Source organism: Equus caballus, chromosome 3 (assembly GCF_041296265.1).
Source record: "Equus caballus isolate H_3958 breed thoroughbred chromosome 3, TB-T2T, whole genome shotgun sequence".
Taxonomy (NCBI): domain Eukaryota; kingdom Metazoa; phylum Chordata; class Mammalia; order Perissodactyla; family Equidae; genus Equus; species Equus caballus.
The window spans coordinates 31592024-31617289 of NC_091686.1; the positions used below are offsets into that span (position 1 = coordinate 31592024).

Below are 25266 nucleotides of genomic sequence, written 5' to 3' on the forward strand. Positions count from 1 at the left end.
CCAGTCTTCTCTGAGAGCCGGCTTCTAGACGGGGCCGAAGATCACTGGGATTTCACAGTCCCTCAGCCTGGGACCCGACGTGGGAGGGGTCACGTCTTTCTTAAGAGGAAGATGAACATCGACACGTGCAGGAAATCTGATTCCTCGGAGGACTGGGTCAAGGAATCCGGGCATTTTTCTGAGGGCATTCGAGGTCATTCAGAGGCTGACCATTCAGGGCCGAGAGGTGGGAGATGGGGCCCCATGCTTGCCTCTGACAAGTGACTTCATGGGATGCTGCGTGAGAATAAAGTAGGGCCACGCAGCCTTGAGCAGGGGAATCTGTTTTGTAAAAACTACATGGGATCTCTTTCGGTAAACATAGTAGGTGTGAGGTGGGTGTCCACTTCCACACATAGCTCTTCTCCTTTCTGTAGCATCATGGGCCAGAATTCCTCCCCAAGGAGAAGGGAGGAGCCGGGATGTCTCGGGGAGGAGCCTCCCGCCTGGAAAATCTCCATGTGCTTCGGAAAATAGTTGTTACCACAGTGGCTGATAAGCTGTCCGCCTGAGGGTGGATTGCTCCACTGGATTCTGTCGCCTTAAACAATAAATGTCAGGGCTGGTCAGTCCTAAACACCCTGAGGATTTTTAGGATGGTCATAAAACAGCAGAAAACAAAAGGTCCGTCTATAGCACAAATATGAGTTTTTAGTGAGATGTCATTGACAGATAACATTATATTAGTTTCAGGGGTGTAAATGTGATTTATTAACGTTACAGCAGTCAGACAAGCCCAATATGCCGAGGTGGGGAAGCGAGCCAACTGACGGCGGCCTTTTGCGCCTTCTGGCCTGACTTCCCCACTCTCCCTCGAATGTTTCCCTGCCGTGATGGGGGGCCGGGTGGAGGGAAGACGTGGGGTCGATGACAATCCACAGCAGGAATTATGTAGTGGAAATTGTCAGTAATTTGAGACATGAAATTGCCAAGAGTTGACCGCTTCCTACATATAAAAATGGCAATTTAAAATCATTCCTCCTAATATTGGCATATATATGTTTTAAATGAAATTATTTCTTTTAATCCTCACAGTCACTTCAGAGGATTTTGTGCCCGCTTCCAGGTGTGAAAGCCGGGGCTGAGAGAGGCTCAGCGGAGCAGTGGAGGGAAGACGCGTCCTTGAGTTCTTTGTCATTTTCAGTTATTACATTCAAGTCTCTTTTGAATGGACTCGAAAGAGCACCACTCACTCCCCCTGTGAACAGAGTTTGTAATGACACTTGCTGAACAATATGTTGACCTTTTGCTTCCAGTTCATCCTTTTTTTTTTTAGATTGGCACCTGGGCTAACAGCTGTTGCCAATCTTTTTTTTTTTTCCTGCTTTATCTCCCCAAACCCCGCCTGTGCACAGTTGTATATCTTAGTTGCAGGTCCTTCTAGTTGTGGAATGTGGGACGCCGCCTCAACGTGGCCTGACGAGCGGTGCCATGTCCGCGCCCAGGATCCGAACCCTGGGCCGCCACAGTGGAGCGCGCGAACTTAACCACTCACTCGGCCACGGAGCCGGCCCCCCAGTTCATCTCTTAAGACAGTGGTTCCCAAACTTTTTGGTCTCAAGACTCCTTTACACTCAAAAAATATAGACAACCCCAGAGAGCTCTCCTTGGTGTGGGTATGGACATCAGCTGTGATATCACATGTCCTGTAGCTTCTGGAAACTTCTACCATACCCTTGTGGGAGATTGAGAGTGAAAAACTACAAATAATTCTTTAGTATTATTATGGAAATAGTTAAGGGCCCTATAAACTCCACGAAAGGAGGTTAATCCTCTCATTTGTTTTCCAGATGGGCGATTCCTACGACACAAATTTCACAGAGAGTATCCAGGTAAGAGAGGACACCACTCTTTCTTTGCAGAGGGTATGGAAAAGGACCATGAGTATTTCTCAGGTGAAGAAGTAAAGTACAATCCCGTTGGCTGTTACGTGCACTCCAGTCTGAAGCTGCTCAGAAGGGAAACGCCCATCTTCTCCCCAGCTGCTTTTATGCCATCGGCTGGCACTTTGTGGGTGCGGTGGTGGGGTGCCAAGATGCTTCTGTTGTGAAATCTCTCCTCCAGCCTGAGCGGTCCTCCAGGTGGCATCTGATGTGGGCAGGAGCCATTCCAGGCTGCAGGCTGGGGCTAGGCAGCGGCTCAGGGATGTCTCACCGGGGAGAAATGGGAACTAGGATTGGAAAATAAACTAGAAGCCCTGTTGTCTGACGGTGGGCGGGGGAGGTGTGAGCCAAAGAGGGGCTCACAGCACAAAAGGGCTCATGTTAAACATCAGAACTTGGGACTGGGTGTGCTAAAGTACCTCCTATTTTCATTCAGGGAACTGGAAATATGGCTGACACCGTCCTTCCATCCAGTCATCCTTCCATCCATCCACTCTTCCATCCATCCACCCATCCATCTATCCATTCTTCCATCCATCCACCCATCCACTCTTCCATCCATCCACCCATCCATCTATCCATTCTTCCATCCATCCACCCATCCACTCTTCCATCCATCCACCCATCCATCTATCCATTCTTCCATCCATCCACCCATCCACTCTTCCATCCATCCACCCATCCATCTATCCATTCTTCCATCCATCCACCCATCCACTCTTCCATCCATCCACCCATCCATCTGTCCATTCTTCCATCCATCTACCCATCCACCCATCCATTCTTCCATCCATCCACCCATCCATCTATCCACTCTTCCATCCATCTACCCATCCATCTATCCATTCTTCCATTCATCCATCTATCCATTTGTGCATCCATCTATTCTTCCATCCATCCATCCATCCATCCATCCATCATATCTTTATTAAGAATCGACAGCACATATTTATCAAGCTTTGTTCTGTGCTTGAGGTTGGGGCTACATTGGTGAACATGGAAGACCCAGTCCCTGCCATCAGGCAGCTAATATAAAGCAGGAAATTAAAACATTAATAAAAACCCAAGTGGTTATTTAGTGACAAGAGTGATCAGGGCAATTGAGGTCATATACAGGAAACTGTGAAAAGGACATCTTCAACTAGGATGTCAAGGAAGCCTTCCTGAGGAGGGGACATGTAAGCTCAGCCTAGAGAACAAGACATAGTCTAAGGGCAGAGGAACAGCAAGTGTGAAAATCCTGAGGTTGGCAGCAACCCGGCCATCACTGCAGCCGGAGTGTGCAGTGAGCAAGGGGGTGAGTGGCAGGAGATGAGGGCAGAAGTGCAGGCAGTGGGGCCCTGGTGAGCAGAGCGGGGAGGCTGCAGAGGGGCGTGGGTGACCTCATCTGGGGAGAAGGGGGGCACGGGGCCAGGGCGCCAGGCCAGACCGAGGTATTTGACCGACTTTGGCAGTGGCTGGTGAGCCGTGACTGTTTGAGCAGGAATTGCACACCCGCCCTGACAGCCCAGTTCTCTTTACAGAAGGTGACTCCAAGAACGTGGCAGAGCACGGAAAAGGACAACAGAGGCACTTTCAGTAACTCGACGACAGCAGGTGAGTGGGAGGAGTGATGAGTCAACGGCGGGCCGTGGCTTCAGGCAGCCACGTGGCTTTAATCACAAGTTGCCCAGTGGGAAGGGGAGAATGGGGCTCTACCTGAGGGGGAATTTTTAAATTTCCTTCCGATTTCAAAGTGAACACTGGAGAACTTTGTGTGTAATCAGAAGCGAAAGTCCATATTCTCTGGACCTAAGTCTGCAGACTAGACAAGGCTGTCACTTTCTTTCCATTCCTTTGTCTTAATGCCTCCACGAACAGACAGACAGGTCCTCCACTGTCCTCAAAGTCTGTCCCTCTGTCTCCCCCTTCCTCTGTCACACTCGACTGTCGAGTGCCAGCTCTATGATGGGTGGGTACAGGCATGGCACTCAACAGTCGCCCATGGATTTCTGTGTAAGCCAGGAGTGCTGGGTAATGCAGCGAATGAATCAGAGAGCTCCTGCCCTTGCGGGGCTCACATCCTAGGAGGAGACTAAACAAGCCAATAAGTAAATCAGCAAGAAAGTGACAGACTGCCGCAAGTCTTGTGAAGGAAACGGACGGGCGATGTGAGGCAGAGTCAGGGGCGAGGACAGGGAGCTGCTTCAGGTGGGGGCAGGGAAGGCCGCGGTGAGGAGGTGACATCAAGGATAAGAAGGTGCTGCCCTGGGAAGACCTGGAGAATGAGCACCCAGGCAGAAGGAGCCGGAAGAGCAAAAGTCCCGAGGCAGGAAAGATGTTGGCTTTGAGGAAGCACTGGGGTGGGAACCGAGTGATGGCGGGGAGGCAGGCACCAGAGGTCACAGGCTCTGCTCTCAGACACTCTCCAAGGTGAGCTGCAGGTGGATGCACAGAGCTGTGGGATGGCAGCTCGGAGGGGTCTCAGTGGGTAAAATCTGACCACCCACCCATGCCCCGGAGATGCTGAATGTCTACACATGGTAGACAAAAGCCCTGGAGAGTGGACGAGCTCCCCAGGCTGTCCTTGAAAGGTAAACATCAGGTTTCAGATTCCAGAATATTCAGGTGTGAGTCGTCCGGGACAATCTAGACCCGTGAGGATGGATGCCAGCATGTCTATTACCTGCTGATGACAGGAACAGTCCTTGGAGTGGGGCTGACCCACCGAGGACTGTGAACTTCAAATGGGGAAGTGCTGGGGGCCAGCGGGGAGGAACAGGACTGTGAAAGCCAGTTCAGGATGGCTTTTAGGGGCCAGCCAGACCTGGGTTTAAACTCTCACTCTACCACCGTGTGACCCTGGGCAAATGACTTCAACTCGCCAAGCCTCCGTTTCCTCATCCGTAAAGGGGAAGGATGGGAAAGGATGCAGATGTAGGAACTAAATAAGATGGTACCCACAGAGACCTAACAGTGAGGTCGGAATTTAGCCTTAGCAGAAACTGGCATCTTTCGGGATTTCTGGCGGGTGAGGAAAAAGGAGGTGACACAGATTCGTGGCCCCATGTTCTGCCCAAGCAGTGGCTCCTATTCCTTCCTTCTTTGCTTCCCTTTCAGCCAGTTTACAAGAACATTCCTCCACTTTCTGCTAAGCCTTGGAAACAGTTGGGTAAAAATGATTTGACCCTCAGAAGTCACGCCCAGCTCAGCAGAGCACAACCCCAGAGAGACAGGACGCCCAGCTGTCAGCCCCAGCTTGGCCCCACCTGGCTGGGCGACTTTGTGGGAGCCCCTTACCAGCACCCGGTCCCCGTTTTATCATCCTGGAGACAAGGCACGCCCGGGAATCTCATCTGACCCTACAGCTCCGCAGGTCCTCCCCAGGGAAGAAGTGACTGCTGTTGCGAGCGTGTCTGAAGCCCTTTCTAAGACAGAGTTCAGCGTCCTGGTTCTTGACGACTGTCTTCCAGGTCTGACGCCGGGAGGCATGTCCCCATCCCAAATGCTCTCAAAATAAACTCACTCTTCATCACATGCAAATGCACTCACCTGCACATGCGTGATTCATAGTTTTAACCACCGGATGGTCTTACATTGAATGTACTGGTGCCACTGGGTCCTGGGGGCGGTGAGGGGCTGTCACTGGGATGAGAGGTCAGCTCAGCTCTGCTTCAGGAACCAGGAGCACCTGGGTCCCGTGCGCAGTGTTGGAGTTTGGGTCCCTCTGGAGCAGCCTTGGGAGGAGGGTCTGTTGAAACCTGTTTATGAGGAAAAGTTCCTGGGGAAAACGAGCAGAGGGATGGGGAAATGGGACGGGGGAGAAGGTCAGACGAGGTGAAGGGTCCAGGTCTCGCGGAGGATAACTTTGGCACCATCCCCTCAGGGGTCCTAGAGGCAGCCTGAGTCCCACCAGGGCCCCCAGGGGCGGTTCGGAACCCATGTGCTTGCTCAGAAGGGCTTTGCGCTTGGTGTGATGACATTCCTAGGATTTGTTGAACAACGGGGCGCACGTGTTCATTTTGCAAACGGTGCAGGTGGCCCTGAGTCACACTGTGGAGTCGGCCCAACAGGGAGGAAGGGAGTCGAGTGTGAATAAGGCCCCCAGCGCCCCTCAGTGATCAGGTATGGGTGGCCCCTTCAGCCAGGGGCTGTCAAGTACACAGGGACCCAAGGGGACATGGGCAGAGCCCCAGGGGCTCCTGTTACACAATCGAAATTTCAACAATGTCTGCACAAGAAGGGACGCACACAGACACAGGCTGTGGGGGATGCTTCAGTTCCCCCAACGGCTCGTCCCTTTCAAAAAGCCCCGTGGTGATTGGCGTTCATCAGCCCTTTGACAAGACTCCACCTTCTGAATTCCAGAATGGGCTCGTGTGGAGGCAACACCTGAGTACCCGTATGTTACACCAAGCAGCTCTCCCCTCTCCCGCCCCACCCACACCCACACACACACTCTTTCTCCCCATAAATCCGTATTCTCTTGGAAAATATTCCAAGTCCAATTTTAAGTGGAGATTGATGACTGATGGGTCTTTTTGTTTTTTGTCATTTCTGAGCATCAGTGCATTCATATTGCTCAAGAATTATTTTCTTGTTTTGTTTTTGTGTGTGGAACATGAGAGAAAAACAGTGAAGCGATTCATGTAAAAATTGTGTAAAGTGTGCACCTGTCACACTGCCTGGGGGCGGTTTGACCTTCACACTGATAGAAAAGAGAGGTGACCTTACCCAAGAGTGGCAGGTCCGACAGGAGACGAATACGATTGCCATTTTGCAGAGTGAGGTTTATGTCTGTCCCTTCCAGGCACCTGCCACGTCATAGAACTTATGCACGTGACTTCCTTGGGACAAGCCAGTGTGGGTCACTCATTGCGTTCCCAGTGCCCCACATGTCCTGGAGGGTCCATCTCACTGGTGTGGAAGGGACCCAAGCTGAGGTTGGCTGAAGCCCCAGGGGGTCAGGGGGGTGTCCTCACAAGCAGCCAGGCTCATCAGGGCTTAGGACCACAGGCCTAAGGGACTGTCCACCCCATGGCTCGCCACACACGGCGGAGGCAAACAGTCACAACCTTCAGGGACTTGAGTGTGCCTGGCATTCTCATTCATCTCCCAGAGGAGGAGACCAAGCGAGTGTCAGAGATCTGAAAGGACTCACCCAAAGTCCCAGGGCCAGTGAAGTGCCGGGGCCAGGACTCCACCCAGGTCTGCCTACCCACGGCTCAGGCTCCAGACACCCAGCTATTCCGCCAGTTCTGGGCTGGTGAAGCGGATTCCCTCCAGCCACTGAGGCCCAGAGGGGGACATTGCTGGTGTGCAGACCTGCACAGGGCTCTGGGTACAGAGCTGAGTTCATCCCCACTGCTGGAGGGCTGCCCGCTAGCCGGGGTGGAGAGAGTAGACTGGTCAACCTGGGTTCCAGTCCTGGGCGAGGCACTTACCCTCTCTGCGCCTCAGTTTCTTCCTCTGTGAAATGAGTGTGATAAGAGTAGCTGCCTTTCAGAGTTGCTGGGGGGATTACGTGAGACGATAGATAGTAAGAGCTCAGTGGGCACGGTTATAATTCCTTATTACTATTAGGGTGGCTCACTAGTCCCCGGGGTGCACAGCTGCCTCCAGTTGAGAACCTCTGGATGAAGCCCAAATAACAAGACTCCAATTGGCATCACTTCCGCCATCAGTCAGTTCCAGGGGAGCATTTCCCCTTAGGTTCGAGGTAATTAATTAACTTCCCCACTCACTCATCGCCTATTCATGCACTCACTCGTACATTCATTCTGTCAAGAAATATTTACCAAGCGCCAACCACCTTTTCTTAGAAAACCCAAGATGCACATTTTTTCATCTTTCCACATCTCTGAAGTTGGGATGTGTCACAGCTGTGGCCACCAGGCAGGAGGCGTCATTGCCGGCACATGAGCACGGCGAAACGTGCCCGTTGGCTGTAAGTGGCTTGGTGGAAACTTCCAGGAAACACAGAGGCACCGTCTTCTGGGAAATTCTGCGTCACCAGCCTCCCAGGGATTCAGAGGGCCACACTGGCAGAAAAACTCAAATATTGGCGACTCTGAGTGGAAAAGTCGGAAGATTGGGATGCAAAGGTAGTGATGTTCTTGGAAATGCCTTGTCCGGTTTATTTCACTTGTATTTTCTTTTTGGTGTACGAGAACGACACAGGATTAAAATCTAGGTCTAAAGAAGTCTGAAAGAGGTTTTTAATTTAAAGTTTGAAATAGAAAGGTAAAAGCATTAAACCAGCCAAGTGCCTTTTGCTGTTAATGATATATAAAGTTATGCATGAATTATGATATGATATGCCTGTCACTGTGTCAGTCTCAGATATAGATGGGAACAACCCAGAAATGGTCCCTGCCTGCAGGGCGTTGCTGGTCTAGCGGGGATTTGGACCACGGCCTGCTCTCCAGGGGAAGGGGCTCCGCCTTCCATCCCACTGCCCCCCGAGGGGCTCGCCTCCCCTCACCTGCCTCCCCTGTGTTGCTTCCCTGCCCTGGGTGCTCAGTCTGGAGGGGGCCACAGAGATGAATTGTTGCCGCAGGAGGTGGGATGAGTGCCCGGGCCCGTCTGGAAGCAGCTGTATTTCTCGGCTTTGAACCAGAGCCGCGTCCCCCTTGGGAGCTGGCACAGCCCTTCCTTGCACCTGACTGGTTTGGAAACCAGGCGATGGTACTTCTCACCTGAGCTGACATCTGAGCAGAGGTCCAGCTGTCCGGGGCATGAGAGAGCTCTGGTCTGGGAGCTGGGTTCCAGTGGTGGCCATGCCAGGTACAGCTCTGTGTCCCTGGACACACAGCTTAGCCTCTCTGAGCCTCGGTTTCCACTGCGATGGAATGGGAATGACACCTGCAGTCCCTTGCACAGGACAAATGAGGGGAGGGGCGTGAAGACGGCCGGCGATCAGGAAGGCCTGCCAGGGTCTCCCGGGGCTCAGAGGTGGAGGAAAGCAGAGGGCCCACGGGCAGCCCCAGCCCAGCACTGAAGGGGCCCGAGGGGCTCTATGTCCACTGTGCTGGTGGCTTCAACCAGCTGGGGAAAATAGGGCCTCAAGGAAGGGCAGGGTGGAGGAGGGGCTGGGGGCATGGCTTTGGTGCTGGGCTGACCCATTCAAGTGCTGGCTCTGACAATTGCTTTGTGTGACATCACACAAGTTAGTCACTGTGCCTCAGTTTCCCCATCTGTAAAAGAGAGTGGAGATGCTCCAGGGCTGTGATGAGGCGTAAAGAGCTAAAGTGTCTGCGGGTCTCGGAACAAGGCCTGGCTCGTTGCATGTGTTCTCCGGGTGCTGGCTGCGATTGTTGTTGTTACTATTATCTCTAAGGAAGAACCGACCGACCTCCGCGTGGGGAGACAGGGCCCCCCCTGTGGAACAGCAGGAACCAGGGACGGAGTCTCCCGGTTCTGTCTGTCTTCTCCGGGCAGAGTGACTGTCTCCTGGTGACATGAAATGTGGCAGCTCCAGACTCTCCATTTGGCACACCCACCCCCTGAAAGAGACCGAGAGGGAGGCGTTCGCTGCCCCTCTGAGCCCCTGGGGAAGGCACCCAGATCTGTGCCCATCGACTGCGGCCGAGGGAAGCCAACGAAAGAACTGGCAGCTCCCCATTAACAAAGGCACTGGGGGTGGGGGTGGGGATGGTGCGCCAGGAGCGGGTCCTGGGAGAACCACACAGGGGGTGGGCAGACGGCCTCCCAGATGTCCACACCAGAGACCTCATTTCACGAGGCAGGACAGCAGGACGCCAGAACGTATCGTGATTGCCCAAGATCATACAAAGCCAGGCAGTGATAGGTGGGTGGTCAACCCTTCAGGGACCCCCTCTGTTCCCAGCACTCGCCCTGTATTATTAGGTTACTCCTCATGGCAACCTTACATGGTAGCAGCACCTTCTAGCACTTACTATGTGCCAGGGCCTCTGTCAGCCCTTTACAGAAACTAACAGCTCCTCTGAGCTATCCCAACCCAGGAGGAAGACACTATTGACACCCATTTACAGATGAGGGAAACTGAGGCACAGAGAAAATCACTTAGCAAGGGTCACACAGCTAGTAGATGGCAGAGTGAGGACATGGACCTAAGTAATCTGATTCCAGAGTCCTAGGGAGGTAGGAACTTTTTCTTTTTTTTTAATCAACAACAAAAAGCCTATAATTTGTATAGGTATGTGAACATATATAGGTATTGCGTTTTTGATCAAATATCTGACTTAATTATGACATTATTCTATCTGTAGCCATCGGAGTAGAGAGATATGACAGACATTGTTAGTGTCCTAGAAAGTACAAATTACAGGAAGCCTTTCCAGAAAAGATTGTAGGAAGGAAAGAATACATTTGTTCTTTTTTATTTTTTTTTTGCCACTAATTGTCCAAGTCAAATTATACCTCATACTAAGGTCATCTACCTCTTTTTCTTTTTCAAAAATAGCTTTTAAAACCCTTTTATTTGAAATAATAGTAAATTCACAGGACATGCAAAGACATGTACAGGGAGGTCCCCCTCCCCCATGGTAGCATCTTGCAACTGCAGCCCAGTATCGCAGCCGGGAAGTTGGCGGGTGTACCAGTCACAGAGGTAGTTTTCTCCAGTTCCACAGAGGAAGCTGAGAGAGTGAAGCGACTGACCTGAGGCCACCCAGCTTGGAACTGGCCGAGCAGGCCACCGGGACATCAGAGCCCCATCTCCCATTCTCCCAGGAACGGGGAGGCCAGCTTCACCACTCCAAATTCCCAGTCTAGAGTGTTCTCTCTTGCCACACAAGGCCTCCCATAAGGAGTGGCCCAGCCTCTGAGAGGGCTGCGTCCCTCCTGGGAGCAAACAGAGCCTCGGAGCACAGCCCCAAGGAGCGGCACCAGGAAGCTGGGAAATGTGGGCGAGTCTGTGGGCTGCTCCAGCCCTGCCTGCCGTCCATGGCCCCTGAAAAGCGACCGGAGCCCAGGGCACTTGGCTGAGGGCAGGGGCCTCACCCACTGAAGCGGCTTTTCCAGAACTTAAGTAAACAATCCCTCTGTTCCTTGGGCAGAATGACATGGCCACAGTCTTTCCTGGGGCCTTTTTCCATCTGAGCTGCCAGGATTAAGTAACCCCCGCTCTTGCCCCCGGCCCCGAGAACATTCATACAGACATCAGCAAGACAGTCGAAAGCAAAGGCAGGTGGGGCCCTTCCAGGTGAGGCTCCTGCAGGACGAACCTTATCTTATACCCCCCTGGGGAGGGGGGGCGGCAAGTCTCCTCCTGCTCCTACCTGGGAGGAGCTGAGTAGCCCCAAGAGGGAGAAGGTGAGAGGCGCCCAGACTAAAACAGACTTCTTCCTGCTGGCACCTGCGGGCACCTGCGGGCGCTGCCTGAAATGCCACCATTAGACTGTCACCTGTTGTTGATGCTAGAGGCCTGCTACAACTCGGATTCCTCTAGGAGAGGCTGCTGTCGTCGGAGCTGTCAGAGACAGACACCTGTTGTCTTGCGGGGGACACACAGGTGTGGGTGCTCAAGGCACCGTGGGAAGTACTTGGGCTCAGGGCATCTGGTTGGGGTGGGAAGTCGTGGAGGGTTCCCAGAGGAGGGGACGTCTGAGCTGAGTTCCTGAGCATTCGTCTCCTGTGGCTGCCATACAAATTATCATAAATGACAGAAATGGATTCTTTCAGTTCTGGAGGCCAGAGGTCCAAAATCAAGGCGCCAGCGGGGTTCGTTCTTTCTGGAGGCGAAGAGAGAATCTGTTCCGGGCCTCCCTCCAGCCCCCGGTGGCCGCCCGCGATCCATGACATCCTTGGCTTGTGGATGCATCACTCCAATCTTGGCCGCCATCTTCCCATGGCCTTGCCCTCTGTGACTCCGTGTCCCAAACTTCCCTCTCCTTTCTTTTAAGAGGACACTTAGCAGACTTAGGTCCCACCCCAAATCCAGGATGACCTCATCTCAAAATGCTTAACTGAAATAGATCTGCAAAGACTGTATTTCCAAAAGAGGTCACATTCACAGCTTCCAAGGTTGGTGGGGAGGGTGGTGGTTGGGACATGGACATATCTTTTGGGGGGACACAGATCAACCCACTATAGAGAGCAAGTTAGTTTAAGTCAGGTTGGGGAAGAAGAGGAAAGGCATCTCAGGTAGAGGGAACCGTATGTGCAAAGGCACGGACCAGAGAAGTTCAAAGACTACAAACAGCTGAGCGGCTAGAGAAAGAAGGCGCTCAAGGAGTGGGAGGATGCAGGGTGGCAAGTCAAGCAGGTGCCAGCCAGTTCACATCACAAGTTTGAACTTGACCCTGAAAACAAAAGGGAACCACTGAAGGCTTTCCCTGGGTTCTTCTCTCATCTGATTCTCCCCACATCCCTGAGATTATCCCAGTATGACCATCCCCATTTACAGATGAGGAGGACCATTAGGAAAATGGCACAGACAGGATTTGAACTCGGGCCACGTCTAACTCCGTAAGTGGGAAGATGAATGCAGCAGAGTTTTGTGAGCCTGTGGGAAGCAAGGGATGGAATACCCAGGAAGGAGGAGGGGGACAGAAGTGAGATCTTTCCAGGACCAGGTGCCGGGCTCACATCATCCCCGCCCGCCCTCCTTCCAAAACCAGCTCTCTAAAGCTGGGCCTGGGGGTCGCCATGTTGGTACTCTGAGACCCACCTCCTTGGCTGCAGCTGATTGGTCCAGAAACAGGTCACCTGACTCAAGCTGGGCCAATCAGATTTCCCCCAGGGAATAGGGTCTTTTTGACGCCAGGAGGTAACACGGCGGGTGATGAGGACCCTGGCTCAGGAGTTAGATGCGGCTGCTATTCCTGCCCTGCTTCTTCGCTGAACTGTGTGGCCTCAGGCAGCTTCTTGAACCTCTCAGTGCTTCACTTTCCTTCCCTGGAAGTCAGAATGGTGAACACAGCACTTTCCGCCATGGCTCCTGTGGGATTACGTGAAATCCTGATGGTGATGCTTTTTGCCCAAGGCCTGGTTCACGGAGGGGATGGGACTTGAGCTGTGTGGAGGCCACCTCCTGCCTTGTATATGAGGAGGAGAAGGAGGGAGAAAGAGCCAGAGAGGGAGACAAGCCACGAGGTCCTTGACAGCTCTCCAGGACTTGCTTCCATCTCATCTGAGGCTTGGCCACCCTCCCTATCCTGAGGTTCTGTGGTCCCCAGGCGCCAGCCGCCCCTGACTTTGGCTTAGGCTAGCATAAATGAGTTTCTGTTATTTGCAATCGAAACCAAGCCAGAACAAAATAATACAGAACACCAACCAAAAAAACGCCTTGATTGGGACAGCTTGGTGAGCTGAAGACCCCATGGAATCCACTGGAACCACTTTTGAACTGGATACCAGAGAATTCCTGTCCCGGATGCATTTACGGTGTAAAGAAACACTCGCCAGGTCCAAGTCACAGTGTGGGGCAGCCATGGGGGCTCCTAGGCGGCCATCCTGCCCCTGACCACCCAGAGGCCTCACATCCTGGGGAACACATACATGGCCTGCCCATACCGTATTCCACACCCACGCCTCCCGCCCCCAGATGGACAGGCTTCTGGTAAATTCCACGCTCAACCCAGGAACTTGGTGAAGAGGTGCCTTGAGATGGGCGAGTCCCCTGCCCATTAGACGCTGCCCTGTCCAGGCCCGGGCTAGAGAACGTATGAGAGCAGGGCAAACTGGAGTCAGTATAATTTCGCGAGTTATGTGCCAAGGTGAGTGCTACGTGTCAAACATCCACTGTCTCCTCAACAACCCAATGGGAACAATGCCATCGTCTGCCTTGATAGCACAAGGACTGAGGCTCAGACATCGTAAGCTTCTTGCTCAAGGTCCCGTGGTCATCAGGGGTGGGAGCCAGAGCTTTCTCCTACGTGAAATCAGCAAGATTGATTATTAACACTTTCAAATATAAACAAGCCGTGGAAAGTGGTGTAACAGCCTCTTTGACCCATCAGCCGGCTTCCATTGCGTAATCTAAACCCTCAACTTTCTGCAGGGGAGAGAGCCTCGGGTGTTCTAAAGTAAATCCCGGATGTCACACACGTCACCTGTGACTGCTTCAGAATGCCTCTCTAGCAGATGAGGCCTTACTGTTTTTAACATAACCACAAGGGCTTCATTACAGGACTGCTTTGATGGGAAGTTCGCCTTGGAACCATCACACCGTGGGTCCTGGGAGGGAGCAGACGGTCCCAGCTGTGTCCTGTTCTTCCCTGGCGGGCAGTTCACTGGAGCAGTGATTCCCAAAGTGGGGTCTCCGGACCAGCAGCAGCAGCATCACCAGGAAACTCATTAGAAATGCAGAGTCTGGGGCCGGCCTGGTGGCGCAGCAGTTAAGTGCGCACATTCTGCTTTGGCAGCCCGGGTGTCGCCAGTTCAGATCCCGGATGCGGACATGGCACCACTTGGCAAGCCATGCTGTGGTAGGTGCTCCACATATAAAGTAGAGGAAGATGGGCATGGATGTTGGCTCAGGGCCAGTCTTCCTCAGCCAGAAGAGGAGCATTGGCGGCAGATGTTAGCTCAGGGCTAATCTTCCTTAAAAAAAAAAAAAAAGAAACGCAGAGTCTCAGGCCTGCCCAGACCTACTGAGTCACAAAGTGTGGGGTGAGGCCCGGCATCTGTGTTTGAACACTGCCTCCTGGTGATTCTGAGGCCACGTGAGGTCGAGGACTGCTGCTCTAGAGAAAGACACTGCACGAGGAGGCGATTCCATTCCTGCGTTCACTCGATTTATTCTTGGGCAGCTTCTGGCTCCTTCCCGGAAGGATGCTGAGGGCCTGGTCTTAAGTGGTATTGTCTTCCGGTGAGACGTGTCCACTCTGGAGCCCAATGGTCAGTGGGTGAGACCTGGCTCTTCCTGTCTCTTCTTAGGTGGCCCTGAACCAAAGTCCCCTCATCCATAAAGCGGATAGATGACAGCACGTGCCTTCTGGGCTGGCTGTGAGATGGAAACTAGTTAAAGTTCATGAAGCACTTCAGGTGGGCCCTGGTGCAGAGCAAGTGCTGCAGGAGGACTGGCTGTCTGACCAAATCGGGTGGCAGAGCCCAGTATGTGCCATCGTAGGACGCGTGGGAGTGAGCTCGAGTCGTGTCTCCAGGAGCCTGACTCTCGGGGCAGGGCTAGGGCCAGGCCTCCCGGGGGACAGCGGGAAGGAGATCTGGGGGCTGCCCTTCGAGCTTCTGGGAGTGAAGGATTAAAGAGGGGAGTCAGAGGATGGCCTCGGTGTGGGAGCTGCCGGGAAGAGCGGGGAGTCCCCCTGAGGTGAGGAGGCTGCAAGGCAGTGATGGCGAGAGATGGCCAGGGAGGAGCTCACGGTCGCCTGGGGTGATGGGCTCCCCAGAGTCCCAGGGAGAGGACCGGAGCAGGGGGCCTCCAAGGCTGCAAGGCCTCTGGGAGCCTCAAGAAGTTTCTCGTCCCCTGGGGTCCAGCGGGGAGACAGGAGGCGTGAACACTCAAGGAACGTTGGGGGCGTGGACACCTGGGAGTCGGGGGAACAGGAGGGAGGTCTGGCTGGGTTCTGAGCAAACACTGACAGGACACTTGCCCAGGTTTGGTTGTCCCCAAGGCTGGAAACATGAGTTACATGTTGTTAACTTAAATAGGACACAGACTCTCAAGCCCTTTGTTTAAATGAGAAATCTAACAGTGATGGAAATCTTGTCTCCTTCCAGGCACGTGAGAGAAGAGTCGTAGGCTTCACGCCTTTGACAGGACAGAGATGTCAGTCAAACAGCTCCATCAGGGAACAGCTTATGAGGTGCGATAACCAATCCACTTGCTTGGTATTCCATTTTTTAAAATACATCTATATTCTCTAGCCCTGCCCCCTGAAAAGGCTCAGAACAAGAGGTCACCTCCTTGGCCTAACACCCAGGTTGTGGTCCTGAAAATCATTTCCCATTTTAAACAAATGGAAAAGCAGGGTTTCTTGGAGAAATAGCTGTTTCTAGGGCTGGAAACGGACAGGAAATGGACAAGACAAGGCTGGAATATTTCGTTTTCCCAAACGGCAAGGGGACTATTAAGGAGGACTCCTGGGGTTATGCCACAAGAACTCAGAAGCCAGCTTGAAGACCCTCCCCCGGCCGAGGACATGAGCGTCGGAGCTTCGGAGAGGAGGATACTGCAGGCATTCAAACCCACCTGTGTTTAAATTCGTGAGTTCACAAAAATGTGTTTTAAATCTCGTGGATCTCCTCCAGAAGGTGATGAGGAAAGCTGGTGAAGGGAAGGGATCAAGCAGTGACTTGGCCTTTCCTGTACCAACGGGGAACCAGACTGTAGATGGGGGAGAGCAGCTCCTTGTGGAAGTGTTACAACTGACACGTTACCAGGAGATGACGGAATTAGACTATCACAGCTCTGCAATCCCCACTGAGTTAGTGAATCGGGACGTTGAGAACCAGCGAGTACGAACATCACAAAAAGAGACAGTGAGACGTTAGGAGCCGAGGGGATGGAGTCTGAGCCAGCCTCTCGACGCCACTGCTGCTTTGCAGGAAATCCTGAGGAGAGAGGAGCGTGCAGAACTGCACTGGGAACGTGCCATCGGAAATCCAGACTGGGGGCCGCGCTGTGGGCCGAACGGCCTGGTTCCTCACCAGATGGACTGTGAGGGGGGAAATAGATGGAGGGGTCGGCAGAATAAGAGATCCCTGAAGGAGTCCGCATCCTGATCCCCAGAGCCTGTGACTGGGTGACCTGGCATGGCAAAAGGGATTTCACAAAGGTGACTTGAGTTAAGGGTCTTGAGATGGGGAGACGATCCAGGTGGGCCCAAGGTCATCACGAGGATCCTCATAAAAGGGAGGCAGGAGATGGGGCAGCGAGGTGAAGCAGCGCGAGGAAGACTCAGCCAGCCATTTCTGGTTTTGAAGATGGATGAGCGGGCCAGGAGCCAAGGAATGCAGGTGGCTTCTAGAAGCTGGAAAAGATAAGAGAATGCCTTCTCCCCGGGAGCGTCCAGAAGGAATGCAGCTCTGCCAACACCTTGCTTTTAGTCCATTCGGACTGTTCCAGACATCTGACCTCCAGGACCGTAAGAGAATCAATTCGTGTTGTTTTAGGCCATGAAGTCTGTGATCATCCGTTACAGCAGCCACAGGGAACGAACGCAGGTGGGAAACCCGAGGGTTACAGAAATTTAAAGGACATATCAAATTATCACAATGGGCAAGACCAAACTGGAGTGGCCTGGACGGAAGTGATGAACATAACAGTCAGGAGAATGGGTGCCCCCCTTGGGGAGGGAGGCGGTGGGTATTGGAGGAGGGCACATGGCTGAGCTCCCAGGAGGGTGGCCAAGTTCTGCTCTGTCCTGGCTGGTGGTTTCCAGGAGTTCACCGGATAATGATTCATTAAGTTGCGCCTTTGTTTTGTGTCATTCTCTGAGACTGTTTCATTTTGCGTTTAACAAGATAAAAATAATAACAGTTGCAAGGACGGTTTTAGGTGTGGAATAGGACCTCCTTTGCTGCAGCTGTAGAAGATGGAACATTTTCTCCTTCTGATTTTTCTGAGGTTTTTTTCACCAGCAGCTCAGGAAACGGCATGGAGAGGAAAGAAGACAGGTCTGCGCAACTAATAATTTATATCATGCAAAGGAGCAGGGCAGAGTAGACTTACCAACAAGTGGCATGTGGGCTGAGTGCTTCGCATGTATACACATAAACCTCGCTGTGGCGCACGTGGCGGGCTCCCCGACTCTGGCTGCCCCACTCCTTGGTGGGGAGAAGTGTGTTCTGCACCGTCTGCAGGCCCCATCGTGGTCACCGGCTCCACGATACCCCCTTCATCTGTTTCTTCCCTTCTCTGCTTCACTTCCCCACTCCCTCGGCCACTGTTTCCTGGGGTCACCTCCCAAATGAACCTCGCATTCAAATCTTGGTCTCAGCGTTTGCTTCAGACGAAACCCAAAGCAAGACGCTAAGGAAAAACGTCCTGAGGTGGAGGAGATGGTTCGTCTGAATCGCCCAGTTGTGGGGAACACCTGTGGCCGCTTACGGATCAGCTTCTGCCACCACCGCCGTCCCTCCGAGCTCCTCACTCCATCTCTGGTGTGTATAGACACTGAGTAACTCTTGGCTGGATGGATAGGTGGGTGGCCAGGAGCAGCGTCCCACTAGGGAAGTTGAGAAGGACATATCCTCTCTCTCCCTCCCCTTGTGCAGTCCTGGCAAACCTGTTATCACTAAATCCTCCTTTTGCTTAAAATAACCAGAGTCAGTTTCTGCGGCTGCTAACCGATACAGCCAGGTGACCCTTAGCATTAACTGACTGCTCGATACAGCCTGAGCTTCCTGACAGCCAAGACAAAAAGTTCCACACTGAGAAGGAAGGGTACAGCGATCAAGAGAGACATGCTTTCCTTTTTTTGTGTGTGTGTTATATCCCATGATGTTGGCCAGGCCCTGAAGAATACATATAGTTGCTTTTTCATTAAAATGAATACATGAAACATTTAAAACTTTAACAAAATATAGAGGCGAATACAGTAACTTGGGGAAGATGGGGTGTTCCTAGGTGAAGGGGTGTAGTTGGGCATTGGGTTCAAAGTCATGAGCAGCCATGACACTTGGCGCTTTCTCCCCAGCTCATTCAAGCTCGTTTCGGCCAGTCCTTCACAGCCCCGGGACGGGGGGTGGGGGGAGTTATCCTTCTTGTTCATTATTCTGCTCTAACTTGTCAGAAAGGAGGCTCAGAAAGTGGGGCAGCTTGTCGAGGACTCCTGGAGGTCAGTGGTCGAGGGAGAACTGGCCCAGAGCGGGCTGATGTCCAAGAGTCTGTGCTAATCCTTCTGTCTGTGTGAGTCCTTCCCACCATGTTCTCTTTGCTGTCTGACTCGGCCCAAAGCCCCAGGAAAGAGGTGAAGCTCCGGGCTCCAATGAACCGCTCTCAGATGTGGGGCTCGAGCCCGGGTACCAAAGATGCCCTCCCCAAGGCAAGTGTCCGCAGTGGGAGCTCCCGAAGACAGCACTGCTGCTGGTCCACCCAGCGGCTCTGTGAGGCTTTGAAAAGGGTGCCCATCCTCTGCCAGGAGCATCTGCAAACCTACCATGGTGTGACAGGGGCCCGCTAACCTCTGCCTAACCTGCCCCAGCCTACCTGGCAGGGCTTACTCAAGGCCAGGTCATTCTCATGGGACCCTCATGACCTCCTGCAAGGCGTGTGTAATTGTTCCCCTTTGGAGATGAGAGAGGCCGAGGCTGAGAGGGTCGGATACATGTGGCCCAAGGTCCCAGAGAAGCAGAGAAGCCATCAACCTGGGGCCTGGGTGCTCACCCCACACTGAAACGCTTCCCACAGGCAGGTGTGCTGCAAGGGCCGCCTCCACGGGCGTTTCCTCCCAAGCTGGGCCAAGAGCATACTCACTCTGATTACGTGTCCTCCTTCCAGCCCGACCGGGAGCCTCGGCTGTTGTGCAACTGCCGTCTCCCAGACCAGGCGTCTCCACCCCTTCTGCCCCGGCCAGACTCCTCCACATTCTTTAGACCCACCTCTGCATCACCTCCCTGGGAGTCTGCCCTGAACCTCCTGTGGACTGATCTGTGCCCCGACTGGGTCCTGCCTGTGGGGAAATTGTGACACACGCCGTGTGGTTTGCTCCTTCCCCACCAGATCCAGAGCTCCTGGAGGGCAGGGACCACTTCTTACTCATCTTTCCCCCAGCTTCTAGATGCAGCAGCTTCGTGCATCCGATGCAGACACATAGTAGGTCCTCAACACAAGATTATCCAATTGGTGAATGATCACATGGATGAGGTTGAGTCTGCCTTCCTAAATAGGCTAAGAGCTGCGGAGGAGGGGCCTGAGCTTCCTCTTTGCCCTCATGAGCTCTGAGCCTGGCAGTGGGGGATGGTCCAAACAAGTCCGTGCATGAGTGAATGAGTCCCCACACGGAGGCTGTGCAGCATGATGGTTAGACGTGCAGGTTCTGGCCTCAGACTCCGGGGACAGAACTTCCAGCTTTCCATCTTCTTTTAGCTGTGTGACTGTGGTCAAGTTGCTCAACCACTCTGTGCTTCTGATTCTGTCCCAGGTCAGGGTCCCCAGAAGCAGAGCCTGAGACAAGGGCAAGTGGTTGGTTAAGGACATCCTTCCAGCAGAAGCTGGTAAGAGAATGGAGAGAACAGGAGAGGCAAGGGTGTGGCTTCAGGCCAGGCCCCAGGCTCAGCCTGGCCCACAGGGAGCTCTGGAGGATGAGCCAGACCTGAGTTGTCCCTCCCGGGGCCAAGGAGGTAAGCTTTCTGCCTGGGGCTCAGCCTGGCCTGGTCAAGGGAAGCCCTGGGGGGTAAAGACATTCCCAGGCACTTAGGTCTCGTGCTGCCAGGTCTGGCCTCTCGAGATCCCCAGGTGTGGGTTGTTAGATGGGGGAGCCCCAAATGGGGAACAGGGAGACCCGGGGATCTGGGTGGAGAGCCACATCATCCACTGCAGCTCCCTCTTCTGTGCAGTGGGGCGCTGACAGCAAGTAGGGTGTGTGTCATGAGAATTAAGTGCAGGCCAGAACCCAAGCACAGAGCCTGGCGCCAAGCCGGCAGCACGGTTCGCTGGTGTGACATGCCACCGCCAGCCACCTCTCGTCTCCACTGGCTCTCAGTAAACATGTGGGATGAATGAACCGGCTTTCCTACTGGTTAAACCAGGTTTCCTGTGGCCGCCCCTTCACCACCCAGACTGGTTATCAGAGTCTTTTTGTGTCCAGGCTGGCTGGTACGAAGGCAGCGGGACCCCAAGCAAGGAGGAAGCAGTTGCAGCCTCGGCTCCCCCCTCCCCCAGAGCCCTGTCTTCCCACAGGGCCCGTTGGTGCTTCAGGGCCACTGTCTCCAGGTTGTGCCTCCCTTTGGTTTCACTGTGGCCAACACGCTCGGTTGCCTCTGGCTACAGCTCTCCTATTCATTTATCAATTCAGCAAAGTTTTAAGCACGTACTATGTGCCAGGCGCTCTTCTAGGTGTGAGGAATAAAGCAAGAAAGGGGCCGGCCCTGTGGCCGAGTGGTTAAGTTCCTGCACTCCGCTTCGGCGGCCCAGGATTTTGCCGGTTTGGATCCTGGGTGTGGACATGGCACCGCTCATCAAGCCATGCTGAGGTGGCGTCCCACATAGCACAACCAGAGGCACTCACAGCTAGAATATACAACCATGTACCGGGGCGGGGGGCGGGCTTTGGGGAGAAGAAGAAGGAAAAAAAGATTGGCAACAGATGTTAGCTCAGATGCCAATCTTTAAATTAAAAAAAAAAGGAATAAAGCAGGAAAGATACAAATTCCCTGTTTGCCCTTATGGAGCTGACGGCCCACGGGGGACTCTGCTGGTAAACATTCACAAAGCCATGAAGTCAGCCAATACAAGCTACAGAGAAAAATAAATCAGGATGGGGGATGTAGGGTGACAGAGGTGGGGTGCTATTTCTTTTACTTTTTTAACTTTTGAAATAATTACAGATTCATAGGAAGCTGCAAAGATTGTACAGAGAGGCCCTGTGTACGCTTCACGCAGGTTCCCCAGTGGTCACGTCTCATATAACTACACGGCCACATCCCCCGGTGGTCACATCTCACCTAACGACAGGGCCACATCCCCCGGTGGTCACGTCTTGCCCAACTATAGGGCCACGTCAAAGCCGGGGAAGTCACACGCTGCAGTGTGGGGGTGTGGTTTCTGTGTCATTTGATCGCATGTGTAGATTCATATAAGCACCAGCTCCACCAAGATCCAGAACCGGTCCATGCCCGCCTAGATCCCCTCACTACCTTCATAGCCACACCCACCCTCTGCCCCACACCGCCCCTCACCCCTGCCAGCCACTGCCTGTCCTCCAGCTCTCTGATTGTGTCATGTCGACAATGTTATATAAGTGGAATCACACAATATGTGATCTTTTCAGATTTGCATACGCTCCTCACCAGATTCTCCACGTCTGTGTGCATAACCCTCTTTCTCTCTCCTCCCCCATCTTTACCCCTAAAAACTTCAGGGTACACTTCCAAAAAGGGACATTCTTTTACCAAACAAGAGCGCAGTGATCAAAATCAGGAAAGTCCAGTCAATATATTACTATTATCTACAGACAGATGTATTGGAATCCGCCAACTGTTCCACTGATGTCCTTTATAGCAGAGATAAAGATGTTTCTCCAGGTCCAGGATCTGGTCCAGGATCACCAGCTGCATTTGATTGTTATGACTCTCTAATCTCCTTTAATCTGGAACATTCTTTTCCTTATTGTTCCTCACGTTGACATCTTTTTTCTTCTTCTTCTCCCCAGAGCCCCCCAGTACCTAGTTGTATATTTTAGTTGTGGGTCCTTCTGGTTGTGGCATGTGGGACGCCGCCTCAGCGTGGCCTGATGAGCAGTGCCGTGTCCGTGCCCAGGATCCAGACTGGCAAAACCCTGGGCGGCCGAAGGAGAGTGAGCGAACTTAACCACTCAGCCATGGGGCCAGCCCCCTGACAGTGACATTTTTGAAGCGTACAAGCAGCTTATTTCCTAGGATGCCCCTCATGTGGGTGTAGTGTTTCCTTACAAGGGATTCAGGCTCAGCATTTCAGCAGGAGCACCCCGGAAGTGAGGCTGTTGTTCTCCTCAGTGCATCGTATCCAGGGCCACACAATGTCCTTTGTCCCATCACTGGTCTCGTAACGCTGATCCCCTGGTTAAGACGGGGTCTGCCAGCTTTCTCCACTGTAAAGTGACTATTTTCCCTTTGTAATTAATTAGTATCTTGTGGGGACATACTTTAAGAATGTGAAAATATCTTGTTTCTCATTAAACTTTCATCTGCTTTTTAAAGGAAATATTTAACAGAATTTTTTATTGAAGCAAAGATTACCTACGGGAAAGTTCACAAAGTGCCAGTTTCACTCAGTGGACTGTTACTAAATGAACGCCCTGCAGGGCAGCGTGAGGGTGCTGTGATGGGGGCGCTCGGATGCTGTGATGGGGGCGCTCAGGGCAGGTGTCCTGCCAGAGGACACTAAGCCTAGGCCGGAAGGGAGGGCGAGCTGGGCCCTGTGAGTGGCTCCGGGGTGAACACCCTGGCCTGGCGGAGGGACCTGTGAAGTTCAAAGGCCAGGAGGCTGGACTGAGCTCAGCTGGTTTGACAAACAGCCAGGAGGCTGGAGGGCGTGGGGGTGCTGGGCAGGAGGAGTGGGGTTGACAGATGGGGCCTCCTGGGCCAGTGTCAAGAGTCTGATTTTATTGCAGATCCTGGGGTGAGGTCCCAGGGTTCCTCGAGGAGATCCAGGAAGCAGAAGGAGGGGAGCGGGAAAGCGAGACAGGGAAGGAGCCCAGATGGGGTTTTCCCAATAGCCACCCCCGTGAGCAACTGGATCCTGATCCTCTGGGAGGGCCCTGGGCAACAGTGTAGACTACACCTCAGGGCTGTCCCCTGCAGGGGTGAGGAAAGCCGGGGGATTTCTCCATCAGGTCTGGTCAGTCACTGCAGAATGCATGGGGGGTGGGCATTAACGCTGGCATTTCTGGCCCAGGGTGCCAAAATCAAATCCTTCAGCAAACACCCAGGGGGGTTCGAAGTAAGTGGCCTTCGCTCACAGGTGAGTGTGCACAACGTCGCCCTGGGGAGCCAGGAGGGCTCTGAGCAGGGCGGGGTCTGCTCTGAGGCGCATCTGTGCGGGGCCCCTCCGATGGTGCACAGAGGCCTGACTGCAGGGGCAGCGGGATGGGAGACCCCCCTGTCTCCTTGCCTGGAGGGATTCCAAGCCCCTTCTGAATTTCTCCACCCTGGGGAACTGAGTCTGGGACGGGCTGCACCAAACCAGGGGGAACGCAGGTCCCCCCAATTCTAACCAACAGCGACTTTGCTGAGAACGAACCCCGCCCTTCACTCACAGCCGCCCTGGGCACCCAAGGGCCCCACAGACTTTCAAAGGGAGGAGCTGGGAACTTTGCACTTTTTATTGTATCAAAAAGCCAACAGAAATCGTACATTCAATTTCCCATCAGACTTCCCAGTTTAACTACACACAGACTCATTCTCCTCCTTTCAACAAGTGCATATTCAGTGCCTCCTTTTAAAAGGTAATTTTATTAAGATAAAATTCATGTAACATAAAATTCACCATTTTAACCATTTTAACGTGTGTAATTCAGTGGGTTTTAGCACATTCTTGAGGTCCTACAGCCACGCTCTCTACCTGATTTCAGAACATTGCCATCACCCCAGGAACTTTCATCTTCAAACTGCCCCTCTTCCCAGCCCCCCGCACCCCCCCCCCCCCCCCGACACACACACACACCCGCCTGCTGCCTCTCTGGGTCTGCCCGCTCTGGGCCATTCCTACCAATGGACTCATACAATACATGGCTTTTGGGTCTGGCTGCTCTCACTCAGCGCAGCATTTCCGAGGGTCATCCACGCCGTAGTGTGTCTTGGTCCTTCCCTCCTTTTTCTGGCTGAGTACTATTCCACTGCACGGATAGGCCCCATTCTGTTTATCGAGCCCCTGCTGCAGGACATGTGGGGGGTTTGCACTCAACAGTCCTCTTTCTAACTCGTCAATGGAATAAAGTGCCGCGACTCTCTGGAAAGCATGGGGACAGTGGGAGAGCCCCTGCAGACAGTCCCTTTGGTCCAGGGATCAGGAGGGGCCTCTCGGGAGAAGCAACAATTCAGATAAAACCTGAAGGATGAGTAGGAGCTGGAGGGATGAGAGTCAGGGTGAGGGGGCCTCTGGGGCATGTTCCAGGCAGATGGGACAGCTCAGGCACAGGGTGGGGTGGGCGGGGGGAGTGCACACCAGGGCCCTTTGAGAAGGAAAGGGGTTTGGCATGGCCAGAGCGGGGAGGTGGGGAGAGAGGCCGGGGCAGGTCTTGGTGTGGCTGCTGTGGCATGTAGGAGTCTGGACTTTAACCGAAGAGAAGGGAGCAGCCGGGGCTGACATGTGCAGTATGCAGCTCCCAACAGTGCCGGGGAGGAAGGGGGACTAGCCATGCTGGGACTGAGGGCTTTTCCAGGATGCCAGGACTTTCTGCTAAAACTGGGCCCATTCCAGCCAAACCAGGACAGTTGGTCACCTCTGAGTGACCGTGGGGAGCATGAACTGGAGGGTTTGAATATGGAAGGCCTTGGGCTTCTCTGCTCTGGATGAGAATTCTCTTGACTCTGGGAACAGGTCTGGATGCTTTTTTTTTTTTTTTGCTGAGGAAGATTTTCCCTGATCTAACATCTGTTGCCAATCTTCCTCTTTTTGTATGTGAGCCACCACCACAGCATAGCCACCCATAGATGAGTGGTGTAGGTCTGCACCCAGAAACCAAACCCAACCCACTGAAGCAGAGTGTGCCAAACTTAACCTCTAGACCACTGAGGCTGGCCCTGGATGCTTTTGAATTTATTAAAATGAGGGTAG

General features: G+C 53.3%; 1 protein-coding gene and 1 non-coding gene across 4 annotated transcripts in view; both read left to right on the top strand.

Annotated features, from left to right (window-relative positions):
• The window catches only part of WFDC1 (WAP four-disulfide core domain 1), a 49835-nt gene that overhangs the window by 20699 nt on the left and 3870 nt on the right, over positions 1-25266 (top strand). Inside the window, exons 5-7 of one of the 3 annotated variants that reach the window (XR_011436934.1) lie at positions 1830-1871; positions 3446-3518; positions 15567-15652. Coding sequence is in view for 2 of the 3 variants with exons in the window: in XM_070262118.1 (XP_070118219.1) it covers positions 1830-1871; positions 3446-3504 (101 nt within the window). In the remaining variant the exon portion in view is untranslated. Of the gene's footprint in view, positions 1-1829; positions 1872-3445; positions 3519-5021; positions 5449-15566; positions 18373-25266 lie in introns of those variants that run through there. The other 2 variants (XM_070262118.1, XM_023637412.2) reach the window with 2 other exon arrangements.
• On the top strand, positions 19692-19836 carry MIR9073 (microRNA mir-9073). The gene has a single exon (NR_128096.1). It is a non-coding gene; the product is annotated as a microRNA mir-9073 (primary transcript).